Below are 21,883 nucleotides of genomic sequence, written 5' to 3' on the forward strand. Positions count from 1 at the left end.
GACACTGAAATCAGATGCAGTGTCAGGACAGCACTGGACACTGATATCAGATACAGTCTCAGGACTGTGGACACTGAAATCAGATAGAGTCCCTGAGCAGTACTGGACACTGAAATCAGATACAGTCCCAGGACAAAACTGCACACTGAAATCAGACACAGTCCCAGGACATTTCAGGACACTGAAATCAGATGCAGTCTGGGTCAGTGTGGACACTGAAATAAGATGAAGTCTCAGGACAGTACTGGACACTGAAATCAGGTACAGTTCTGGGAGAGGACTGGGCACTGAAATCAGATGCAGTCCCATTGCGGATAATGAAATCAGATGGAGTCCCAGGACAGGACTATACACTGAAATCAGATCCAGTCCCAAGACCATTCTGGACACTGAAATCAGATACAGTCCCAGGACAGTTCTGGACACTGAAATCAGATATAGCCTGGGACAGAGTGGACTGTGGAATCAGATGCAATCACAGGACAGTGATAGATACTGAGATCAGATACAGTCTCAGGACGGTGCGGGCACTGAAATCAGATACAGTCCCATTGCAGATACTAAAATCAGATACAGTACCGGGACAGGACTGTACACTGAAATCAGATCCAGTCCCAAGACAGTTCTTGACACTGAAATCAAACACAGGTTCAGGACAGTGAGGACACTGTAATCAGATATAGTCCCAGGACAGTACTGGACACTGAAATTAGATACAGTCACAGGACAGAACTGGACACTGAAATCAGACACAGACCTGGTACAGCACTGGACACTGAAATCAGATACAATCCCAGGAAAGTACTGGACACTGATTTCAGATACAATCCCGAGTCAGTGAGGACACTGAAATCAGATACAGCACCGAGTCAGTGAGGACGCTGAAATCACATACAGTCTCAGGACAGTGAGGACACTGAAATCAGATACAGTCTCAGGACAGTGCAGACACAAATCAGATACAGTCTGAGGACAGTGAAAATACATGAAGTCTCAGGACAGTACAGGACACTGAAATCAGATACGATCATAGGACAGTGTGGACATTGAAGTCAGATATTGTCCCAGAACAGTACTGGACACAAATTAGATATGGTCATAGGACAGTGTGGACATTGAAGTCAGATATTGTCCCAGGACAGTACTGGACAATGAAATCATATACAGTCCCAGGACAGAACTGGACACTGAAATCAGATACAGTCCCAGGACAGGCCTGGGCACCGAAATCAAATACAGTCCCAGGACAGTTCTGGACACTGAATCAGATACAGTCTGGGACAATGATGTACACTGATATCAGATACAGTCTCAGAACTGTGCGGACACTGAAATCAGATACAGTCCCAGTGCAGTACTGGACACTGAAATTAGATACAGTCACAGGACAGAACTGGACACTGAAAGCAGATACAGACCCAGGACAGGCCTGGGCACCGAAATCAAATACAGTCCCAGGACAGTTCTGGACACTGAATCAGATACAGTCTGGGACAATGATGTACACTGATATCAGATACAGTCTCAGAACTGTGCGGACACTGAAATCAGATACAGTCCCAGTGCAGTACTGGACACTGAAATTAGATACAGTCACAGGACAGAACTGGACACTGAAAGCAGATACAGACCCAGGACAGAACTGGTCACTGAAATCAGACACAGACCCGGTACAGCACTGGACACTGAAATCAGATACAATCCCAGGACAGTACTGGACACTGATTTCAGATACAATCCTGAGTCAATGAGGACACTGAAATCAGAGACAGTCCCAAGTCTGTGAGACGCTGAAATCAGATACAGTCTCAGGACAGTGAGGACACCGAAATCAGATACAATCCCAGTGCAGTACTGGACACTGAAATTAGATACAGTCACAGGACAGAACTGGACAATGAAATCAGGTACAGTCACAGGACAGTGCAGACACTGAAATCAGATACAGTCTCAGGACAATGAGGACACTCAAATCAGATGCAGTCTCAGGACAGTACTAGACACTGAAATCAGATACAGTCCCGGGAAAGTGTGGACACTGAAATCAGATATAGTCGCAGGACAGTGTGGACTCTGAAACAAGATACAATCCAAGGATGGTGTGGATGCTGAAATCAGATACAGTCCTAGGACAGCACTGGACACTGAAATCAGATACAATCCCAGGGAAGTACTGGACACTGAAATCAGATACAGTCCCAGGGCTGTGTGAACAATGATATCAGGTACATCCCAGGACAGAACTGGAACTGAAATCAGATAGAGTCTTGAGACAATACTGGTCACTTTCAACACATACAGACTCAGGACAATAGTGGGCACTGAAATCAGATACAGTCCCAGAGCGAGCACTGAAATCGGTTACAGTCTCAGGGTAGTACTGGATACTGAAATCAGATACATTCTCAGAACAGCACTGGATACTGAAATCAGATACTGTCCCAGGACAGTACTGGACACTGAAATCAGGTACGCTCTTGAGACAATATTGGACACTTTCATCACATACCGTCTCGGGACAATACTGGTCACTGAATCAGATACAGTCCCAGTGTGGAAACTGAAATCAGAGGGAGTCACAGGACAGTGCGGACACAAATCAGAAACAGTCCCAGGACAAGACTGCACATTGAGATCAGACACATTCCCAGGACAGTTCTGGACACAAATCAGATGCAGTCTGGAACAGTGTGGAAATCAGATGTAGTCTCAGGACAATACAGCACACTAAAATCAGGTACAGTTCCAGGACAGGACTGGGCACTGAAATCAGGTAAAGTCCCATTGCAGATACTGAAATCAGATGGAATCCCAGGACTATACACTGAAATCAGATCCAGTCCCAGAACAGTTCTGGACACTGAAATCAGATGAGGCCTGGGACTGAGTGGACTGTGGAATCAGATGCAATCCCGGGACAGTGATAGATACCTAAATCAGATAAATTCTCAGGACGGTGCGCACACTGAAATCAGATACAGTCCCAGGGCAGTACTGGAGACTGAACTCAGATACTGTCTTGGGACATTACTGGACACTTCCATCAGTTACAGTCTTAGGACAATATTGGATACCAAAATCAGATACAGTCCCAAGACAGTGTGAGCACTGAAATCAGATACAGTCCCAGGACAGTTCTGGACACTGAAATCAGATGTAGCCTGGGACTGAGTGGACTGTGGAATCAGATGCAATCCCGGGACAGTGATACATAACTAAATCAGATACAGTCTCAGGACAGTGCGCGCACTGAAATCAAATACAGTCTCAGGACAGCACTGGACACAGATATCAGATACAGTCTCAGGACTGTGTGGACACTGAAATCAGATACAGTCCCAGGACAGTTCTGGACACTGAAATCAGATGTAGCCTGGGACTGAGTGGACTGTGGAATCAGATGCAATCCCGGGACAGTGATACATAACTAAATCAGATACAGTCTCAGGACAGTGCGCGCACTGAAATCAAATACAGTCTCAGGACAGCACTGGACACAGATATCAGATACAGTCTCAGGACTGTGTGGACACTGAAATCAGATAGAGTCCCAGAGCAGTACTGGACACTGAAATCAGATACAGTCCCAGGACAAAACTGCACACTGAAATCAGACACAGTCCCAGGACATTTCATGACACTGAAATCAGATGCAGTCGAGGTCAGTGTGGACACTGAAATCAGATGTAGTCGCAGGACAGTACTGGACACTGAAATCAGGTACAGTTCTGGGACAGGACTGGGCACTGAAATCAGATGCAGTCCCATTGCGGATACTGAAATCAGATGGAGTCCCAGGACAGGACTATACACTGAAATCAGATCCAGTCCCAAGACCATTCTGGACACTGAAATCAGATACAGTCCCAGCACAGTTCTGGACACTGAAATCAGATGTGGCCTGGGACAGAGAAGACTGTGGAATCAGATGCAATCACAGGACAGTGATAGATCCTGAAATCAGATACAGTCTCAGGACGGTGCGGGCACTGAAATCAGATACAGTCCCATTGCAGATACTAAAATCAGATACAGTACCGGGACAGGACTGTACACTGAAATCAGATCCAGTCCCAGGACAGTTCTGGACACTGAAATCAAATACAGGTTCAGGACAGTGAGGACACTAAAATCAGGTACAGTCCCAGGACAGTGAGGAAACTGAAATCAGATATAGTCCCAGGACAGTTCGGGACACTGAAATTAGATACAGTAGCAGGACAGAACTGGACACTGAAAGCAAATGCAGGCCCAGTACAGAACTGGACACTGAAATCAGACACAGAACCGGGACAGCACTCGACACTGAAATCAGATACCATCCCAGGAAAGTACAGGACACTGATTTCAGATACAATCCCGAGTCAGTGAGGACACTGAAATCAGATACAGCCCTGAGGCAGTGAGGACGCTGAAATCAGATACATCTCAGGACAGTGAGGACACTGAAATCAGATACAGTGCAGAGATTGAAATCAGATACAGTCCCAGAACAGTACTGGACACTGAAATCAGATACAGTCTCAGGCCACTGCAGATACTGAAATCAGATACAGTCTCAGGACAATGAGGACACTGAAATCAGATGCAGTCCCAGGACAGAACTGGACACTGAAATCAGATACAGTGCCGGGAAAGTGTGGACACGGAAATCAGATACAGTCCCGGGAAAGTGTGGACACTGAAATCAGATACAGTCGCAGGACAATGTGGACACTGAAACTGGATACAGTCGCAGGACAGTGTGGGCACTGAAACAAGTTACAATCCAAGGACAGTGTGGATGCTGAAATCAGATATAGCCCTAGGACAGCACTGGACACTGAAATCAGATACAATCCCAGGAAAGTACTGGACACTGAAATCAGACACAGACCCAGGACAGTGTGGATACTGAAATCAGATACAGTCCCAGGACAGCACTAGACACTGATTTCAGATACAATCCCAAGTCAGTGAGGACGCTGAAATCAGGTACAGCCCCGAGTCAATGAGGATGCTGAAATCAGATACAGTCTCAGGACAGTGAGGACACCGAAATCAGATACAGCTTCAGGACAGTGAGGACACTGAAATCAGATACAGTCCCAGGACAGTGAGGAAACTGAAATTAGATACAGTGGCAGGACAGAACTGGACACTGAAAGCAGATACAGACCTGGGAGAGCACTGGACACTGAAATCAGATGCAATCCCAGGAAAGTACTGGACACTGATTTCAGATACAGTCCTATGAAAGTGTGGACACTGAAACTGGATACAGTCCCAGGACAATGTGGACACTGAAGCAAGATACAATCCAAGGATAGTGTGGATGCTGAAATCAGATACAACCCTAGGACAGCACTGGACACTGAAATCAGATACAATCCCGAGTCAGTGAGGATGCTGAAATCAGATACAGTCTCAGGACATTGAGGACACCAAAATCAGATACAGCTTCAGGACAGTAAGGACACTGAAATCAGGTACAGTCCCAGGACAGTGAGGAAACAAATCAGATATAGTTCCAGGACAGTACTGGACACTGAAATTAGATACAGTTCCAGGACAGAACTGGACACTGAAAGCAGATACAGACCCAGGACAGAACTGGACACTGAAATTAGATACAGTCATAGGACAGTTGTGGACACTGAAATCAGATACAGTCCCAGTGTGGATACTGAAATCAGATGAAATCTCAGGACAGGTCTGGACATTGAAATCAAATACAGTCCCAGGGCAGTGTGAACACTCATATCAGATACATCCCAGGACAGAACTGGGACTGAAATCAGATACAGTCCCAGTGCGAGCACTGAAATCAGATACAGTCCCAGGACAGTACTGGACACTGAAATCAGATACAGTCTCAGGACAGCACTGGATACTGAAATCAGATACTGTCCTGGGACAGAACTGTACACTGAAATCAGCGACAATCCCAGGACAGTGTGAGTGCTAAAATCAGATACTGTCTGGGACAGTGTGGATCATGAAATCATATATAGTCCCAGAACAGTGATGGACACTGAAATCAGATACAGTCCCAGGAAAGTGTGATCACTGAAATCAGATATAGCCTCAGTACAACACTGGACACAAATCAGATACAATCCCAGGACCATGTGAACACTGAAATCAGATACACTCCCAGGACAGAACTGGACACTGAAATCAAATATAGTACCAGGACAGTTCTGGACACTGAAATCAGATACACTCCCAGTGTGGACAATGAAATCAGATACAGTCTGGGACAGTGTGGACACAAATCAGATACAGAACCACGACAGTGATGGACACTGATATCAGATACAGTCTCAGGACAGTGCAGAACTGACATCAGTTTTATCCCAGGACGGTACTGGACACTGAAATCAGATGCACTCCCAGGACAGAACTGGACACTGAAATCAGACACAAACCCGGGACAGGACTGGTCACTGAAATGAGATACAGTCCCAGGACAGTACTGGATGCTGAAATCAGATACAGTCTCAGGACAGCACTGGATACTGAAATCAGATACTGTCCCAGGACTGTACTGGACATTGAAATCAGGTACAGTCTTGAGACAATATTGGACACTTTCATCACATACAGTCTCAGGACAATACTGGGCACTGAATCAGATACAGTCCTAGCGTGGAAACTGAAATCAGATGGAGTCACAGGACAGTGTGAACACTGAAATCAGATACGTCCCAGGACTGTACTGGTCACTGAAATCAGATACAGTCCCAGGACAAAATTGCACACTGAAATCAGACACAGTCCCAGGACAAAAACAAAAAACTGCGGATGCTGGAAATCCAAAACAAAGAAAGAATTACCTGGAAAAACTCAGCAGGTCTGGCAGCATCGGCGGAGAAGAAAAGAGTTGACATTTCGAGTCCTCATGACCCTTCAACAGAACTGAGTGAATATTAGGAGAGGGGTGAAATATAAGCTCGTTTAAGCTGGTGGGGGGAGGGGGGGGGGTGTTGGGGTAAGAGATGTGGGTGGGCGGGGTGGTGTGGTTGTAGGGACAAGCAAACAGTGATAGGAGCAGAGAATCAAAAGATGTCACAGACAAAAGAACAAAGAGGTGTTGAAGGTGGTGATATTATCTAAACGAATGTGCTAATTAAGAATGGATGGCAGGGCACTCAAGGTACAGCTCTAGTGGGGGTGGGGTGGAAAGACTAGTAGGGCATAAAGATTTAAAAATAATAGAAATAGGTGGGAAAAGAAACATCTATATAAATAATTGGCAAAAACAAAAGGGAGGGGGAAGAAATAGAAAGGGGGTGAGGATGGAGGAGGGAGTTCAAGATCTAAAGTTGTTGAATTCAATATTCAGTCCAGAAGGCTGTAAAGTGCCTAGTCGGAAGATGAGATGCTGTTCCTCCAGTTTGCGTTGGGCTTCACTGGAACAATGCAGCCAGCCAAGGACAGACATGTGGGCAAGAGAGCAGGGTGGAGTGTTAAAATGGCAAGCGACAGAGAAGTTTGGGTCTTTCTTGGGGACAGACCGCAGGTGTTCTGCAAAGCAGTTGCCCAGTTTACGTTTGGTCTCTCCAATGTAGAGGAGACCACATTGGGAGCAACGAATGCAGTAGACTAAGTTGGGGGAAATGCAAGTGAAATGCTGCTTCACTTGAAAGGAATGTTTGGGCCTTTGGACGGTGAAGAGAGAGGAAGTGAAGGGGCAGGTGTTACATCTTTTGCGTGGGCATGGGGAGGTGCCACAGGTAGGGGTTGAGGAGTAGGGGGTGATGGAGGAGTGGGCCAGGGTGTTCTAGAGGGAACCAGGGGGGTGAAGGGAAGATGTGTTTCGTACTCCCTTGTCCAGTCCCTTCCCACCTACATCCGTGATTCCTCTGACACCTTACGTCACATCAACAATTTCCAGTTCCCTGGCCCCAACCGCTTCCTCTTCACCACGGAGGTCTAATCCCTCTACACCTCCATCCCTCACCAGGATGGTCTGAGGGCCCTTAGCTTCTTCCTCAAACAAAGGCCCGAACAATCCCCATCCACCACTACTCTCCCCCATCTAGCTGAACTTGTTCTCAAACTGAACAATTTCTCCTTTAACTCCTCTCACTTCCTCCAAATAAAAGGTGTGGCTATGGGTACCCGCATGGGCCCCAGCTATGCCTGTCTCTTTATGGGGTATGTGGAACATTCCTTGTTCCAGTCCTACTCCGGCCCCCTCCCACAACTCTTTCTCTGGTACATCGATGATTACTTCGGTGCTGCTTCATGCTCTCGTCGGGACTTGGAAAAATTAATTAATTTTTCTTCCAATCTCCACCCCTCCAACATTTTCACGTGGTCCATCTCTGACACTTCCCTTCCCTTCCTTGACTGTCTCTGTCTCAATCTCTGGTGCTAGGCTGTCCACCAATATCCATTACAAACCTACCGACTCCCACAGCTACCTCGACTACAGCTCCTCACACCCCGCTTCCTGTAAGAACTCCATCCCATTCTCTCAGTTCCTTCGCCTCCGTCGCAAATGTTCTGATGATGCTACCTTCAAAAACAGTTCCTCTGACATGTCCTCCTTCTTCCTTGACCGAGGTTTTTCACCCACGGTCGTTGACAGGGCCCTCAACTGTGTCCGGCCCATCTCCCGCGCATCCGCCCTCACACCTTCTCCTCCCTCCCAGAAACATGATAGGGTCCCCCTTGTCCTCACTTATCACCCCACCAGCCTCCGCATTCAAAGGATCATCCTCCGCCATTTCCGCCAATTCCAGCATGATGCCACCACCAAACACCTCTTCCCATCGCCCCCCCCACCCCACCCCCAAGGTGGAATTCCATAGGGATTGTCCCTCCGGGACACACTGGTCCACTCCTCCATCACCCCCTACCCTACTCCTCAACCCCACCTATGGCACCTCCCCATGCCCACGCAAAAGATGTAACACCTACCCCTTCACTTCCTCTCTCCTCACCGTCCAAGGACCCAAACACTCCTTTCAAGTGAAGCAGCATTTCACTTGCATTTCCCCCAACTTAGTCTACTGTATTCGTTGCTCCCAATGTGGTCTTCTCTACATTGGAGAGACCAAATGTAAACTGGGCGACCGCTTTGCAGAACACCTGAGGTCTGTCCGCAAGATAGACCCAAACCTCCCTGTCGCTTGCCATTTTAACACTCCACCCTGCTCTCTTGCCCACACGTCTATCCTTGGTTGCTGCATTGTCCCAGTAAAGCCCAACGCAAACTGGAGGAACAGCACCTCATCTTCCAACTAGGCACTTTACAGCCTTCTGGACTGAATATTGAATTCAACAACTTTAGATCTTGAACTCCCTTCTCCATCCCCACCCCCTTTCCATTTCTTCCCCCTTCCTTTTGTTTTTTTCCAATTATTATATAGATTTTTCTTTTCCCACCTATTTCCATTATTTTTAAATCTTTTATGCCCCGCTAGTCTTTCCACCCCACCTCCATAGAGCTGTATCTTGAGTGCCCTGCCATCCATTCTTAATTAGCACATTTATTTAGATAATATCACCACCTTCAACACCTCTTTGTTCTTTTGTCTGTGACATCTTTTGATTATCTGCTCCTATCACTGCTTGCTTGTCCCTACAACCACACCCGCCCCCACTTCTCTCCCATCACCTTAACTAGCTTATATTTCAACCCTCTCATATTCACTCAGTTCTGTTGAAGGATCATGAGGACTCGAAACATCAACTTTTTTCTTCTCCGCCGCTGCTGCCAGACCTGCTGAGTTTTCCAGGTAATTATGTTTTTGTTTTACAGTCCCAGGACATTTCAGGACACTGAAATCAGACGCAGTCTGGATCAGTGTGGACACTGAAATCAGATGTAGTCGCAGGACAGTACTGGACACTGTAATCAGGTACAGTTCCGGGACAGGACTAGGCACTGAAATCAGATGCAGTCCCATTGCAGATACTGAAATCAGATGGAGTCCCAGGATAGGACTATACACTGAAATCAGATCCAGTTCCCAGGATCGTTCTGGACACTGAAATCAGATACTGTCCCAGGACAGTTCTGGACACTGAAATCAGATGTAGCCTGGGACAGAGTGGACTGTGGAATCAGATGCAATCCCGGACAGTGATAGATACTGAAATCAGATACAGTCTCAGGATGGTGCGGGCACTGAAATCAAATACAGTCCCAGGGCAGTACGGGACACTGAAATCAGATACTGTCTTGAGACATTACTGGACACTTCCATCAGTTACAGTCTCAGGACAATATTGGACACCAAAATCAGATACAGTCCCAGCAAAGTATGAACACTGAAATGAGATATAGTCCCAGGACAGGACTGAACACTGAAATCAGATACAGTCCCAGGACAGTGAGGACACGGAAATCAGATACAGTCCCAGGGCAGTGTGGACACGGAAATCAGATACAGTCCCAGGACAGTACTAGATACTGAAATCAGATGCAGTCTCAGGACAGTGTGGGCACTGAAATCAGAAACATTCTCAGGACAGTACTGGCCACTGAAATCAGATACAGTCCTGGATCAGTGTAGACACTGAAATCAGATACAGTCCCAGGACAGTACTGGACACTGAAAGCAGATACAATCTCAGGACTGTACTGGACACCGAAATCAAATACAACCTCAGGACAGTGTGAACACGGAAATCAGATACAGTTCCGGGACAGTACTGGACACTGAGATCAGACACCATCCCAGGATGGTACTAGACACTGAAATCAGATACAGTCTCAGGCCAGTACTGGTCACTGACATCAGATGCAGTCCCAAGACAGTACTTGACACTGAAATCAGATATAGGCAGAAGACAGTGTGAACACTGAAATCAGATTCAGTGCCGGGACGGTACTGGACACTGAAATCAGATACAGGCCCAGGACAGCACTGGACACTGAAATCAGATACACTCCCAGGGCAGTACTGGACACTGAAATCAGATGCAGTCCCAGGACAGTACTGGACACTGAAATCAGATATAGTCCTGGGACCGTACTGGACACTAAAATCAGATACAGTCCCAGGACATACTGCACACTGAAATCAGATACAGGCCCAGGACAGCACTGGACACTGAAATCAGATACAGTCCCAGGACAGTGTGGACTCTGAAATCAGATACAGTCCCAGGACAGCATTGGACACTGAAACCTGATACATTGAGTATGAGGTTGAATTTTAACATGGGTCAGCTTCAAATTTCCTCCCTCTGATGTTGTCCTGACTGCTCCACATGTTCTATTTTGAATAAGAGCAGGGGAGCTCTCCCCGATGTCCTAGCCAATATTTATCCATCTATCAACGTCACAAAAATAGATGATCTAATCATTATCAGATTGTTGTTTTTGGATTCTTTCTGTGGTTGTGTGATTGCTACACTCCAACAGTGACTCTCTTTGAAAATGTACCGAGGTTGAAAGGGTACTGTCTCAATGCAAGTCTTTTGTTTTTATTCTCTCTTTCTCAGTCCCCCCTCTGTTAGGTTCTCTGCCTCGCTGTTGCTCTTTATCCCTCTCTCTCTCTCTCTCTCTCTCACTGTCCCACGTGTCTGTATTCCTCCCCCTCATCCAAGGCCTACGCGCTGTCTCTCTCTATTCTAGAATCGATAAGTAATTCCCTCTGTGATGAAGCTGCTGTTAGTTTGCAGCGTGCACATTCATCTGTAATAAAAGAAAGCTCCTCTTGTAAATCCTGCTGCTAAATCTGTAAAACATTTGAAGGAACTATTTGTGGAAATTGGAAATCAGATAATTAAATTTCCTAGTCTGGATGTATACCCAACAGTAACGAACAAACTCGTGAGAATGCATCAGACGAAAAAGAGAATCTGATTTTCATCCCTCAACTTAGGGCTCATGTCTAATTATTTAATTGACAAGAGATTTTGCGCCTCCTGAATACAGGAACAGAAGGACATCATTCAGCCCCTCGAGCCTGTACTCTCGTTCATTTAGATCTTAACTCCATTTACTCACCATAGCCCCAGAACCCTCAATATCCTTACCCGACAAAAATCTATCAATCTCAGTTTTCAACTGACCTCCAGCATCAACAGTTTTCTCGGGGGGAGAGTTCTAGGTTTCCACTCCCCCTTGTGTGAAGAAGCGCTTCCTGGCATCAGCCCTGAACAGCCTGGCTCTAATATTAAGGTCATGCCCCCTTGTTCTGAACACAGATACAGGAACACACATATGTACAGGGCTCATGCACAAAGACATGCCATTGCATGGACACCTGTACACATACACGGACATGAACACATGGACACAGAGCCTCACAAATAACTATATGCACTGGCACAACCCGATTTGAAATCCAGCCCTCATTCACGAGACTTATTTTCACGTTCCTCCACCACCACCACCACCCCCCCCCCCACCACCCCCACCACCCTCCCCAGTATCTTGAACTCTCCTGATTTGCAGTGGGGGAGTTTTAAACCAGTGGAAATGGTCCTGTAAATGTCCTTGCACAGACTGTGAAGGGTCTTCTGAGTGAATAGAAGTGTCTCTAACACTGGAATTGTAAATCCAAGCAGACAGAATTCCTGTCTCTCTTCCAGCTCAAAAATGAAACTTCTTTTTCCTCTTGTTGCCTCAGTTTGGTTCTGTTCTGTTCCGTCAATCTGTCCTTTTCAACACTTTAATTCTTCCTCTTTTTCACTTAACTTTTTTTCAGTCTTTCTCTCCCTCACACATTCTCTCCCCATTTCTCTCTCTCAGCATATCTCCCACTTCCTCCCTTTATTTCTTTCTCTGTCTCATCCCCTCCATTTCTCTGTCTCTCTACCGCTCACCATGTGTTTTTCTCTCTCTCTCTTCTTTTCTCTCTCCCTCTCTCACTATCTATATTTATTAGTCTCTTTCTCTGCCACTCTTTTTTCCCTTACATCCTTTATTTCATTTTTTATGCTCCTGTTCCTTTTGCTTGAAAATTTACTTCACCCAAACTATGTGTTATTGGAGACAGTAAAAATGATGTAGCCTATGTGAGTTTGCTAATAGCTGTTAAGGGATACATTCCGTATAGAATAATGGAGGAGTCAGAGGGAGTTACGGACTATATAACACAATCCAGACAATGGGACACTCTCATAAACTACACAAGACAAGGTAAATATATTCTGGCTGCCAGCACTGTATGGGTTCCTCTCAGCTCTGACCTGTACTCTCACACTTAATTTCTCTCCTTTTTGATCCCTCACTTTACAATCCCAAAATTGCCAACACTTCTGTCAGGCCACAGATCCACGGGCACTGGATAAGCCAACACCTCACCCCATTGACCTTCAGATACCTCACAGCTTTAGAATATCCCAAAGCCTCTTACAGCAGTATCGCAGTGACTGGGAAACAAGACAGATAACAACCAACTCACCAGTTTTAGTGATGTTGCATCTGGGAGAAATATTGGCCCCAGGATATCGGGGAGACCTCTCACCCTTTTCTGCTTCAAAATAGAGATGTCACGATCCTGAATCAGCACACGGGGATCATTCTAATGTCTCATCTGAAAGACAACACCCTTCGATAGTGCGACACTCCCTCAGTACTGTCCATTCAATAGTGCTGCTCTCCCTCAGTACTGATCCTCCGACAGTGCAGCATTCCCTCACTTTTGACCCTCCAACAGTACAGCACTCCCATAGCACTGACCCTCTGGCAGTGCAGCACTCCCTCAGTTCTGACCCTCCAACAGTGCAGCGCTCCCTTAGTTCTGACCCTCCGACAGTGCAGCGCTCCCTTAGTACTGACCCTCTGGCAGTGCAGCGCTCCCACAGTTCTGACCCTCCGACAGTGCAGCATTCCCTCAGTTCTGATCCTCCAACAATGCAACATTCCCTCAGTTCTGACACTCCGTCAGTGCAGCGCTCCCTCAGTACTGACCCTCCGACAGTGCAGCTCTCCCTCAGTTCTGACCCTCCGATAGTGCAGCATTCCCTCAGTTCTGACCCTCCAACAATGCAACATTCCCTAAGTACTGACCCTCCGACAGTGCAGCCCTCCCTCAGTACTGACCCTCCAACAGCGTGGCACTCCCTCAGTACTGTAGTGTCAGTGTCAGCCTGGATTTTATGCTCCAGCCTCTTGGTGAGCTGACGCTAAAGTTATCATGTATGGTGCAGATGTTGCAGAATATTCCGGAAATAGACAGCGACTCCGGCAGGATGGGTTAATGATTCTTTGCCATTAACATGGAACTGAATTGTTGGAACTGCAGTTAGAATTGAACCATCTCATTTTTATTGCTGACACTCTGCTGTGTGGCTTCAGAATTCTCTGAATTTCTCAAGAATATCAGCATCAAAGTTGCTTGGTTTGAACTTTATGACTATTGATTTCTGTCCTCACACAGAACCTCACATGGCCTCTCCTGGCAGTCGCCATCCTCACTTCCTTTGGTTCCTCCATGGCTTATGGCTATAACCTGGCAGTTGTGAACTCACCGGCAGAGGTAAGAGAACATCACTGAGCAGAAATCCAGTGCCCTGTCGCAGCACAGGAGAAAAGGAGAAGATTAGAAGTAGGAATGGGAGTGACTTTGGGAATGGGAGCAAGGTGAGTGTGGGTGTGAGGGGAGCGAGGGTGTGAAGGGGAGAGTAGATGCAAGGCATGTGTGGGTGCGAGGCGTGTATAGGTGCGAGATGTATGTGGGTGCGAGGTGAGTGTGGTTGCGAGGTGTGTGTGGTTGCTTGGTGTGTGTGGGTGCGAGTTGGGTGTGTGAGGTGGGTGTGGGTGCGAGGTTTGTGTGGACGCGAGGTGGGTGTGGGCGTGAGGCGTGTGTGGGTGCGAGCTGAGTGTACGAGGTGTGTGTGGACGCGAGGTGGGTGTGGGCGTGAGTATGTGTGGGTGCGAGTTGGGTGTGGGTGCGAGTTGGGTGTGGGTGCGAGGTGTATGTGGGTGCGAGTTGGGTGTGGGTGCGAGTTGGGTGTGGGTGCGAGTTGGGTGTGCGGGGTGGGTGTGTGTGCGAGGTGTTGTTTGGTTAATGATTTCAGAGACAAGCTGGGTGAGTTTTGCCTTGGGGATCCGACTGTGGTTGTGTTGGATAAGCTCACATGCTGGAGGAAGATGTGTCAGTCTCTGAGTGACTGGAATCTTGGGACTGCCTGGTTGAACAAGGCACTCTGTTAAAGTTGTTTAATGTAGGTGTTTTTTTATTTCATGGGATGTGGGTGTTGCTGGCTGGGCCAGCATTTATTGCCCATCCCTAATTGCTCTTGAGAAGGTGGTGATGAGCTGCCTTATTAAACCGCTGCAGTCCATGTGGTGTAGGTACACCCACAGTGCTATTAGGAAGGGAGTTCCAGGTCTTTGGTCTAGGGCTTTTTTGGGAGTAAAAACATTCGTAACTTGAGGAAGAGGCAGTAAGCATAATCCAAGCGAGTGGAGCTTTAGTCGACTAGAGAAATTCCTGGGTGAGTCTGTCTGATTGGAGAAAATCATAGAATCATACAACTTAGAAAGAGGCCATTCAGCCCATTGTGCCTGTGCCAGCTCCTTGAAAGAGCTGTCCAATTAGTCCCACTCCCCTACTCTTTTTCCTTTGTATTTCTCCAATTCTCTTTTGAAAGTCACCACTGAATTACTTATTCCCAGTATATTAAAGATTTCTACAACAGCACCATTCTGGAACGATTCAACCAGTCCTTATCCAGCCATCACTTGGTGCTGATGTACTCCGCAACTGTCTCGGTGTTTGCCGCTGGTGGAATGTTTGGCTCGCTGCTCGTCGGGATGCTTGTGGCAAAGTTCGGTCAGTAAGTATCAAAGGTATCGCTTGTCTCCGCCCCTGTCTCGGCTCATCTGCTGCTGAAGTCCTCATTCATGCCTGTGTTATCTCTAGACTCAACTAATCCAATGCACTCCTGGCTCATGTCTCACATTCTATATTCCAAAACTTGAGCTCATCCAAAACTCTGGTGCCTGTGTTTTAACTCACACTAATTCCCATTCCCTTATGCCCCCTATGCTTGCTGACCTACATTGGCTACAATGTCATGATTTTAACAAACCTATCCTTTTTCAAATCCCACCATGCCCTCGCTCCTATCTCTGTAAACTCCTCCAGTCTCACAACCCTCTGAGATATCTGCGCTCAACCAATTCTGGCCTCTTGAGCAACCCTGATTTTAACCACTCCACCATTGGTGACCACACTTTCCATTTGTCTAGGCCCTAAACTCTGGAATTCTCTTCCTACACCTCTCTGCTTGTCTCCCTCAATTTCCTCCTTTAAAACACTTCTTAAAACCGGCCTCTTTGACCAATCTTTTGATCATCTGACCTAATATTGCCTTGCTGTTAATTTTCATTCCTGTGAAGCATCTTAGGAGGTTTTCCCATGTTAACCGCTCCATTTCAATCCAAGTTGTGGTTGAGACTTGAAAATGGAGACTCTCACAAAGTGATTTAGAGTGTCTCCTCGTTTGGGAGAGTGAGTGTTACGGCCCTCTCTATAACACTAGCTCTTCAGTCTCTGGTTTGTACTTTTAAAAGAATCCCCATCACACCTCTCCCATTCCTTCCACCCTCTCCTGAAGGTGCTGCCTCTTGCTGGGTACAGCCCCCTGGATACTGGCAGTCCTCCAGCACCAAGTGCATGTTCTGCATGTGTAAACTGTAACAGCAAGCGTCAGTGGGAAGGCGGACTGCAGGGGGCATCCTGCACTCTCCCTCTTTAACCGTCTCATTCATTCATTCATTCTTTCTCTCTCTCACCGTCATTTTTCCTCTCTCCCTTTATCATTTTCTCACTCTTTCTCCCTCATTCTCATTGTTCTTTCTCTCTCTTTCTATATCTCATTCTTTCTGTCATTCTCCCATTTTTCTCCCTCTTATTCTTTCACATTCTCCCTCTCTTTCTGATTTTCATTCTTCCCCCTCCCTCATTCCGTCTCTCATTCTATCTCATTCTCTCTTTTATTCTTATTCATTCTCCCTCTCTCTTCCATTTTTTCCCTTTCTCATTCTCTCTGTCCCACAAAACATCACAGTAAGTAACATTGGATAGTGATTCAGGCCCTTGATTACCCGTGTCCACCCCTGGGTGCTGATTTCCCAGTGTTTGGGTTAGACCGGGTTCACTGAGCACAGGCCAGGAGATACACGTGGAATCTGTTGGACTGTCAGCCTCAGGACCAGTTTAGTGGGTGCATTTCCTTATTCTGGACTGGAAACCCAGCCGCCTGCCCCAAACAAACACTGCAGAGTACTTCACATTAAAGAAAGACTTGGCAGTTCAAGAACTGTTAGAGTTTAGAAGAATAAGGGTGAGGGATAATCTGTTTGAGGGATTTAAGATGGTTAAAGTATTTGGTAGTGTTGATGGAGATAAATTATTTCTTCTGGTGAGGGTGGGCGGGGGTCAAGAATAAGGGGGCCGAAACTTAAAATTAGAGCCAGGCTATTCAGGGGTGATATCAGGAAGCACTTCTTCATGCAAAGGGGCATGGAAATCTGGAACTGTCCCCCTCCGCCTCGAGAAGCCATTGAATAAGGGGGAAGGGGTCAATTGAAAATTTCAAAACTGAGATTGATGGATTTTTGTTGCGTAAGGGGATTAAGGGTCATTGAACCAAGTGTTAATTGTCGTACATCGAAAGTCCATTCTTTACCTTCCCTTCATAGTATATATTATGGCATGACTAAGAATGAGATTGCACTGAGAATTGCATTCCATCGCAGGAAACAGTTGTCAAGTGAGACTTTGGCAGATTACATTTTCGAATTAAAGAAACTCGCTCATCACTGTGTGTGTGTGTGTGTGTGTGTGTGTGTGTGTGTGGAGTGGTGGGGGGGGGGTGCTGCAAGCTTAGAAATTGACCTCAGAGAAACATCCATAGGAGGGTCTAAAGAGCAATAAAATCCAGGCCAAGTTTTTAAGCAAAGATAATAAGGTGACATGGAAGGAAGCCGGCAAGGAGGTCACAGCCATGCAAGTGGAAGAAAGAGAGAGTTGCAAATTACAAGGGAGTTCTTTTTCTGAGCCAACAGGGAAGGTCCACTGGATGTCAGCAGGATCCAGGCCACGACAGCCAAGTTCACGCTCTCAGAGTCAGAAATTTAGATATTTCCATGGCCATGGTTGGAACCAACCATTTAAATGCTCCCATTTCCAATCAAAGTGGAAAAGTCAGTCATATCCAGACGACATTCAGCAGAGGAAACAGTAATTCTCCAGGTCGTGGTAAAGCTCCCCAGGTCACAGCGATGCAAGGTTGTGGTAGATCTAAAGCTAGTTCAGGAGTCTGGACATCCTTGAATGTGCATATGACAGATATAGAAACAGAACTTGATGTTATTGATCAGGAGTTGTACACAGTCAGAGAGCAAGAGAAACAGCACATGGACGATGCAAGAAATAGGGATGAAGATATAATTCCAGTGCCCGCAGTAGAAATGAAAATTGGAGTCTCATAACTTACTTTCAATCCTGATCCAGCCGCAGCAATGTCTGTTATCTCGGCAGGAGGGTACAAGAAGACCCTAAGTCACATTCCTTTACAAAAGACTGGTGTAAAACTGACCACTTATTCCAATAACAGTACTCCAGTGTTTGGTGAAGTTAGTGTTACTGTGGAATATGATGATACATCCTATTACTTACCATTTGTAGCACTAGAAGGGAACAAAGTTTCCCTGATGGGAAGAAATTGGCTTAAGAAAGTGCAGTTAAACTGGGCTGTGTTGTTGACAGCAGGGATCAGTAAGACTATGCCTGTCATTGAGGAAGCGCTAAGGGAGCACAAAATGCTTTTTGAGTAAAGAGGACCAAATGATAGAATTAACCATTAGTGTGAGTCAGCAGTTCATACAAATGCCGACTTTCTTTCGAGATTTCCCGTGAAGACTGATTCATTTCTAGCCACTGAGTTACTGGTGAATTACTTTACATTCACAAATAACATGCCAGTGTCTGCCAGAGAAATTAGTGAAGAAATTCGCAAGGACATAGTGCCCAATAAAGTGCTCATTCTTGTCATGAATGGCTAGCCTAAAGAATATGGTGATAAGAAATTCACGCCACGTGATATCAAGAAATGGCTGAAGGCACTGGATACTGCAAAGGCTATGGGCCTGACAATATTCCAGCAATAGGACTGAAGACTTTTGCTCCAGAACTAGGCATCCTTAGCCAAGCTGTTCCAGTAGAGCTACAATGCTGGCATCCACTCAACAACGTGTAAAATTGCCCAGGTATGCCCTGTACACAAAAAACAGGACAAATTCAACCCAGCCAATTACCACCCCATCAGTCTACTCTTGGTCATTGGCAAAGTGATGGAAGGGGTTGATGACAGTGCTATCAAGAGGCACTTACTCAGCAATGAGGAGGGGAGGTGGTGGCATAGTGGTAATGTCACTGGACTAGTAATCCAGGGGCCCAGGCTAAAGCTCTGGGGATTGGGCTCGAATCCTACCAGGGCAACTGGTGGAATTTAAATTCAATTAATAAAACCTGGAATATGCAGTTAGTCTCAGTAAAGGTGACCATGGTAGCTTTTGTTGATTGTTGTAAAAACCCACCTAGTTTACAATGTCCTTCAGGGAAGAAAATCTGCCCTTTTTACCCGGCATGGCCTACATGTGACTCCAGACCGACAGCAATGTGGTTGACTCTTAATTGCCCTCTGAAATGGCCGAGCGAGGCACTCAGTTCAAGGGCAATTAGGGATGGGCAACAAATGCTGGCCTTGTCATTGACACCCACATGCTGTGAACGAATATAAAAAAAAGTAACCTGCTCACTGACGCTCAGTTTGGGTTCCACCAGGACCACTCGGCTTCTGACCTCATTATAGCCTTAGTCCAAACATGAACAAAAGAGCTGAACTTATGAGGTGAGGTGAGAGTGACTGCCCTTGAACATCAAGGCAGCATTTGACCGAGTGTGGCATCAAGGAGCCCTAGCAAAACTGGAGTCCGTGGGAATCGGGGGGAAACTCTCTGCTGGTTGGAGCCATACCTAGCACAAGATGGTTGTGGTTGTTGAAGGTCAATCAATTCAGTCCCAGGACGTCATTGTAGGAGTTCCTCAGGGTAGCGTCCTAGGCCCTACCATCTTCAGCTGCTTCAGCAATGACCTTCCTTCCATCATAAGGTCAGAAGTGGGATGTTCGCTGATGATTGCACAATGTTCAGCAGCATTTGTGACACCTCAGATACTGAAACAGTCCATGTCCAAATGCAGCAAGGCCTGGACAATATCCAGGTTTGGGCTGACAAGTGGTAAGTAACTTTTGCACCACACAAGTGCCAGGCAATGACCGTCTCCAACAAGAGGAAATCCAACCACCCAAATACTGAGGCTATAAGACAGGTCAGAGGCTGGGAATTCTGTGGAGAATAACTCAGCTCCTGATTCCCCAAAGCCTGTCCACCATCAACAAGGCACATGTCGGACGTGTGTTGGAATACTCTGCACTTGCCTGGATGAGTGCAGCTACAATAACACTTAAGAAGATTGTTACCATCCAGGACAAAGCAGCCCGCTTGATTGGCAGCCCATCCATCACCTTCAACATCCACTCCCTCCACCATTGACATGCAGTAGTGGCAGCAGTGTGTACCACCTACAAGATGGAAAGCAGCAATTTACCAAGGCTCCTTAGACAGCACCTTTCAAACTTGTGACTTCTGCCACCTAGAGGACAAGGGCAGTGGATGCAGGGGAGCACAATCACCTGGAAGTTCCCCTCCAAGTCACTCACCATCCTGACTTGGAAATATATCGCTGTTCCTTCACTGTCACTGGATCAAAATCCTGGAACTCCCTTTCTAAAAGCATAGTGGATGTACCTGCACCATATGGACTGCAGTGGTTCAAAAAGGCGGTGACCACCACCTTCTCAAGGGCAATTAAGGATGGGCAATAAAAATGCGGCCTAGCCAGTGATACCCAGATCCCATGAAAGAATTTTTTAAAATTGCAGAAATGTTTGGTTCACGAGTGTTTACAAAAAGTAACTCACCCCCTGACTCCACAAAACCTGTCCACCATCTACAATGCACAAGTCAGGAATGTGATGGAATACTCTCCACTTGCCTGGATGAGTGCAGCTCCCACAACACTCAAGAAGTGTTGACACCATCCAGGACAAAGCAGCCCACTTGATTTGCACCACATCCACAAACATCCACTCCCTCCACCGCCGATGCACAGTGGCAGCAGTGTGTACCATCTAAAAGATGCACTGTAGGAACTCACCAAGGCTCTTTCGACAACACCTTCCAAACCCATGGCCACTACCATCTAGAAGAACAAGGGCAGCAGATAGCTGGGGAACACCACCACCTGGAAGTTCCCCTCCAAGGCATTCACATTCCTGACTTGGAAATATATCGCCGTTCCTTCACTGTTGCTGGACCTAAATCCTGGAACTCCCTTCCTAACAGCACTGTGGGTGTACCTACATCACATGGACTGCAGTGGTTCAAGATGGCAGCTCACCACCACCTTCTCAAGGGCAACTAGGGTTAGGCAAGCCCACATCCCATGGATGGATTAAAAAAAAACAGAAATGAACTGAGTGTAGATCAAGTCTGTCTCCTATGGTGTTTAAGAGTCATTATTCCACAAAGGTTTAGAGGAAGATTGAGGAACTTCAAAAAGTGAACACATAAATAGTGGCTATGAAAGCAATAGCAAGAGGATATTTTTGATAACCAAAGTTAGGTTAGGATAATAGGGGAAGTGATGGTGTAGTGGTATACTTGTGGGCCTGGTAAACCAAAAACACAGCGTAATCGTCTGGTAGCACAGGTTCAAATCCTGCCACTTCAGGTGGTGGAATTTAAATTCAATAAAAATCTGGAATTTAAAAAAAAAAGTAAATTTAAAAGTCTAATGATGGCCATGAAACCTTTGCTGATTGTTGTAAAAACCCATCTGGTTCATTAATGTCC

General features: G+C 46.4%; 1 protein-coding gene across 2 annotated transcripts in view; it reads left to right on the forward strand.

The window, feature by feature from the left end:
- LOC121289964 (solute carrier family 2, facilitated glucose transporter member 5-like) overlaps positions 1–21,883 on the forward strand; it is a 97,260-nt gene that overhangs the window by 41,020 nt on the left and 34,357 nt on the right. For both annotated transcript variants that reach the window (XM_041209981.1, XM_041209982.1), the window contains exons 2-3: positions 14,334–14,432; positions 15,575–15,735. In XM_041209981.1, the coding sequence (XP_041065915.1) occupies positions 14,334–14,432; positions 15,575–15,735 (260 nt within the window). The remainder of the gene's footprint in view (positions 1–14,333; positions 14,433–15,574; positions 15,736–21,883) is intronic.

Source organism: Carcharodon carcharias, chromosome 17 (genome assembly GCF_017639515.1).
Source record: "Carcharodon carcharias isolate sCarCar2 chromosome 17, sCarCar2.pri, whole genome shotgun sequence".
Classification (NCBI taxonomy): domain Eukaryota; kingdom Metazoa; phylum Chordata; class Chondrichthyes; order Lamniformes; family Lamnidae; genus Carcharodon; species Carcharodon carcharias.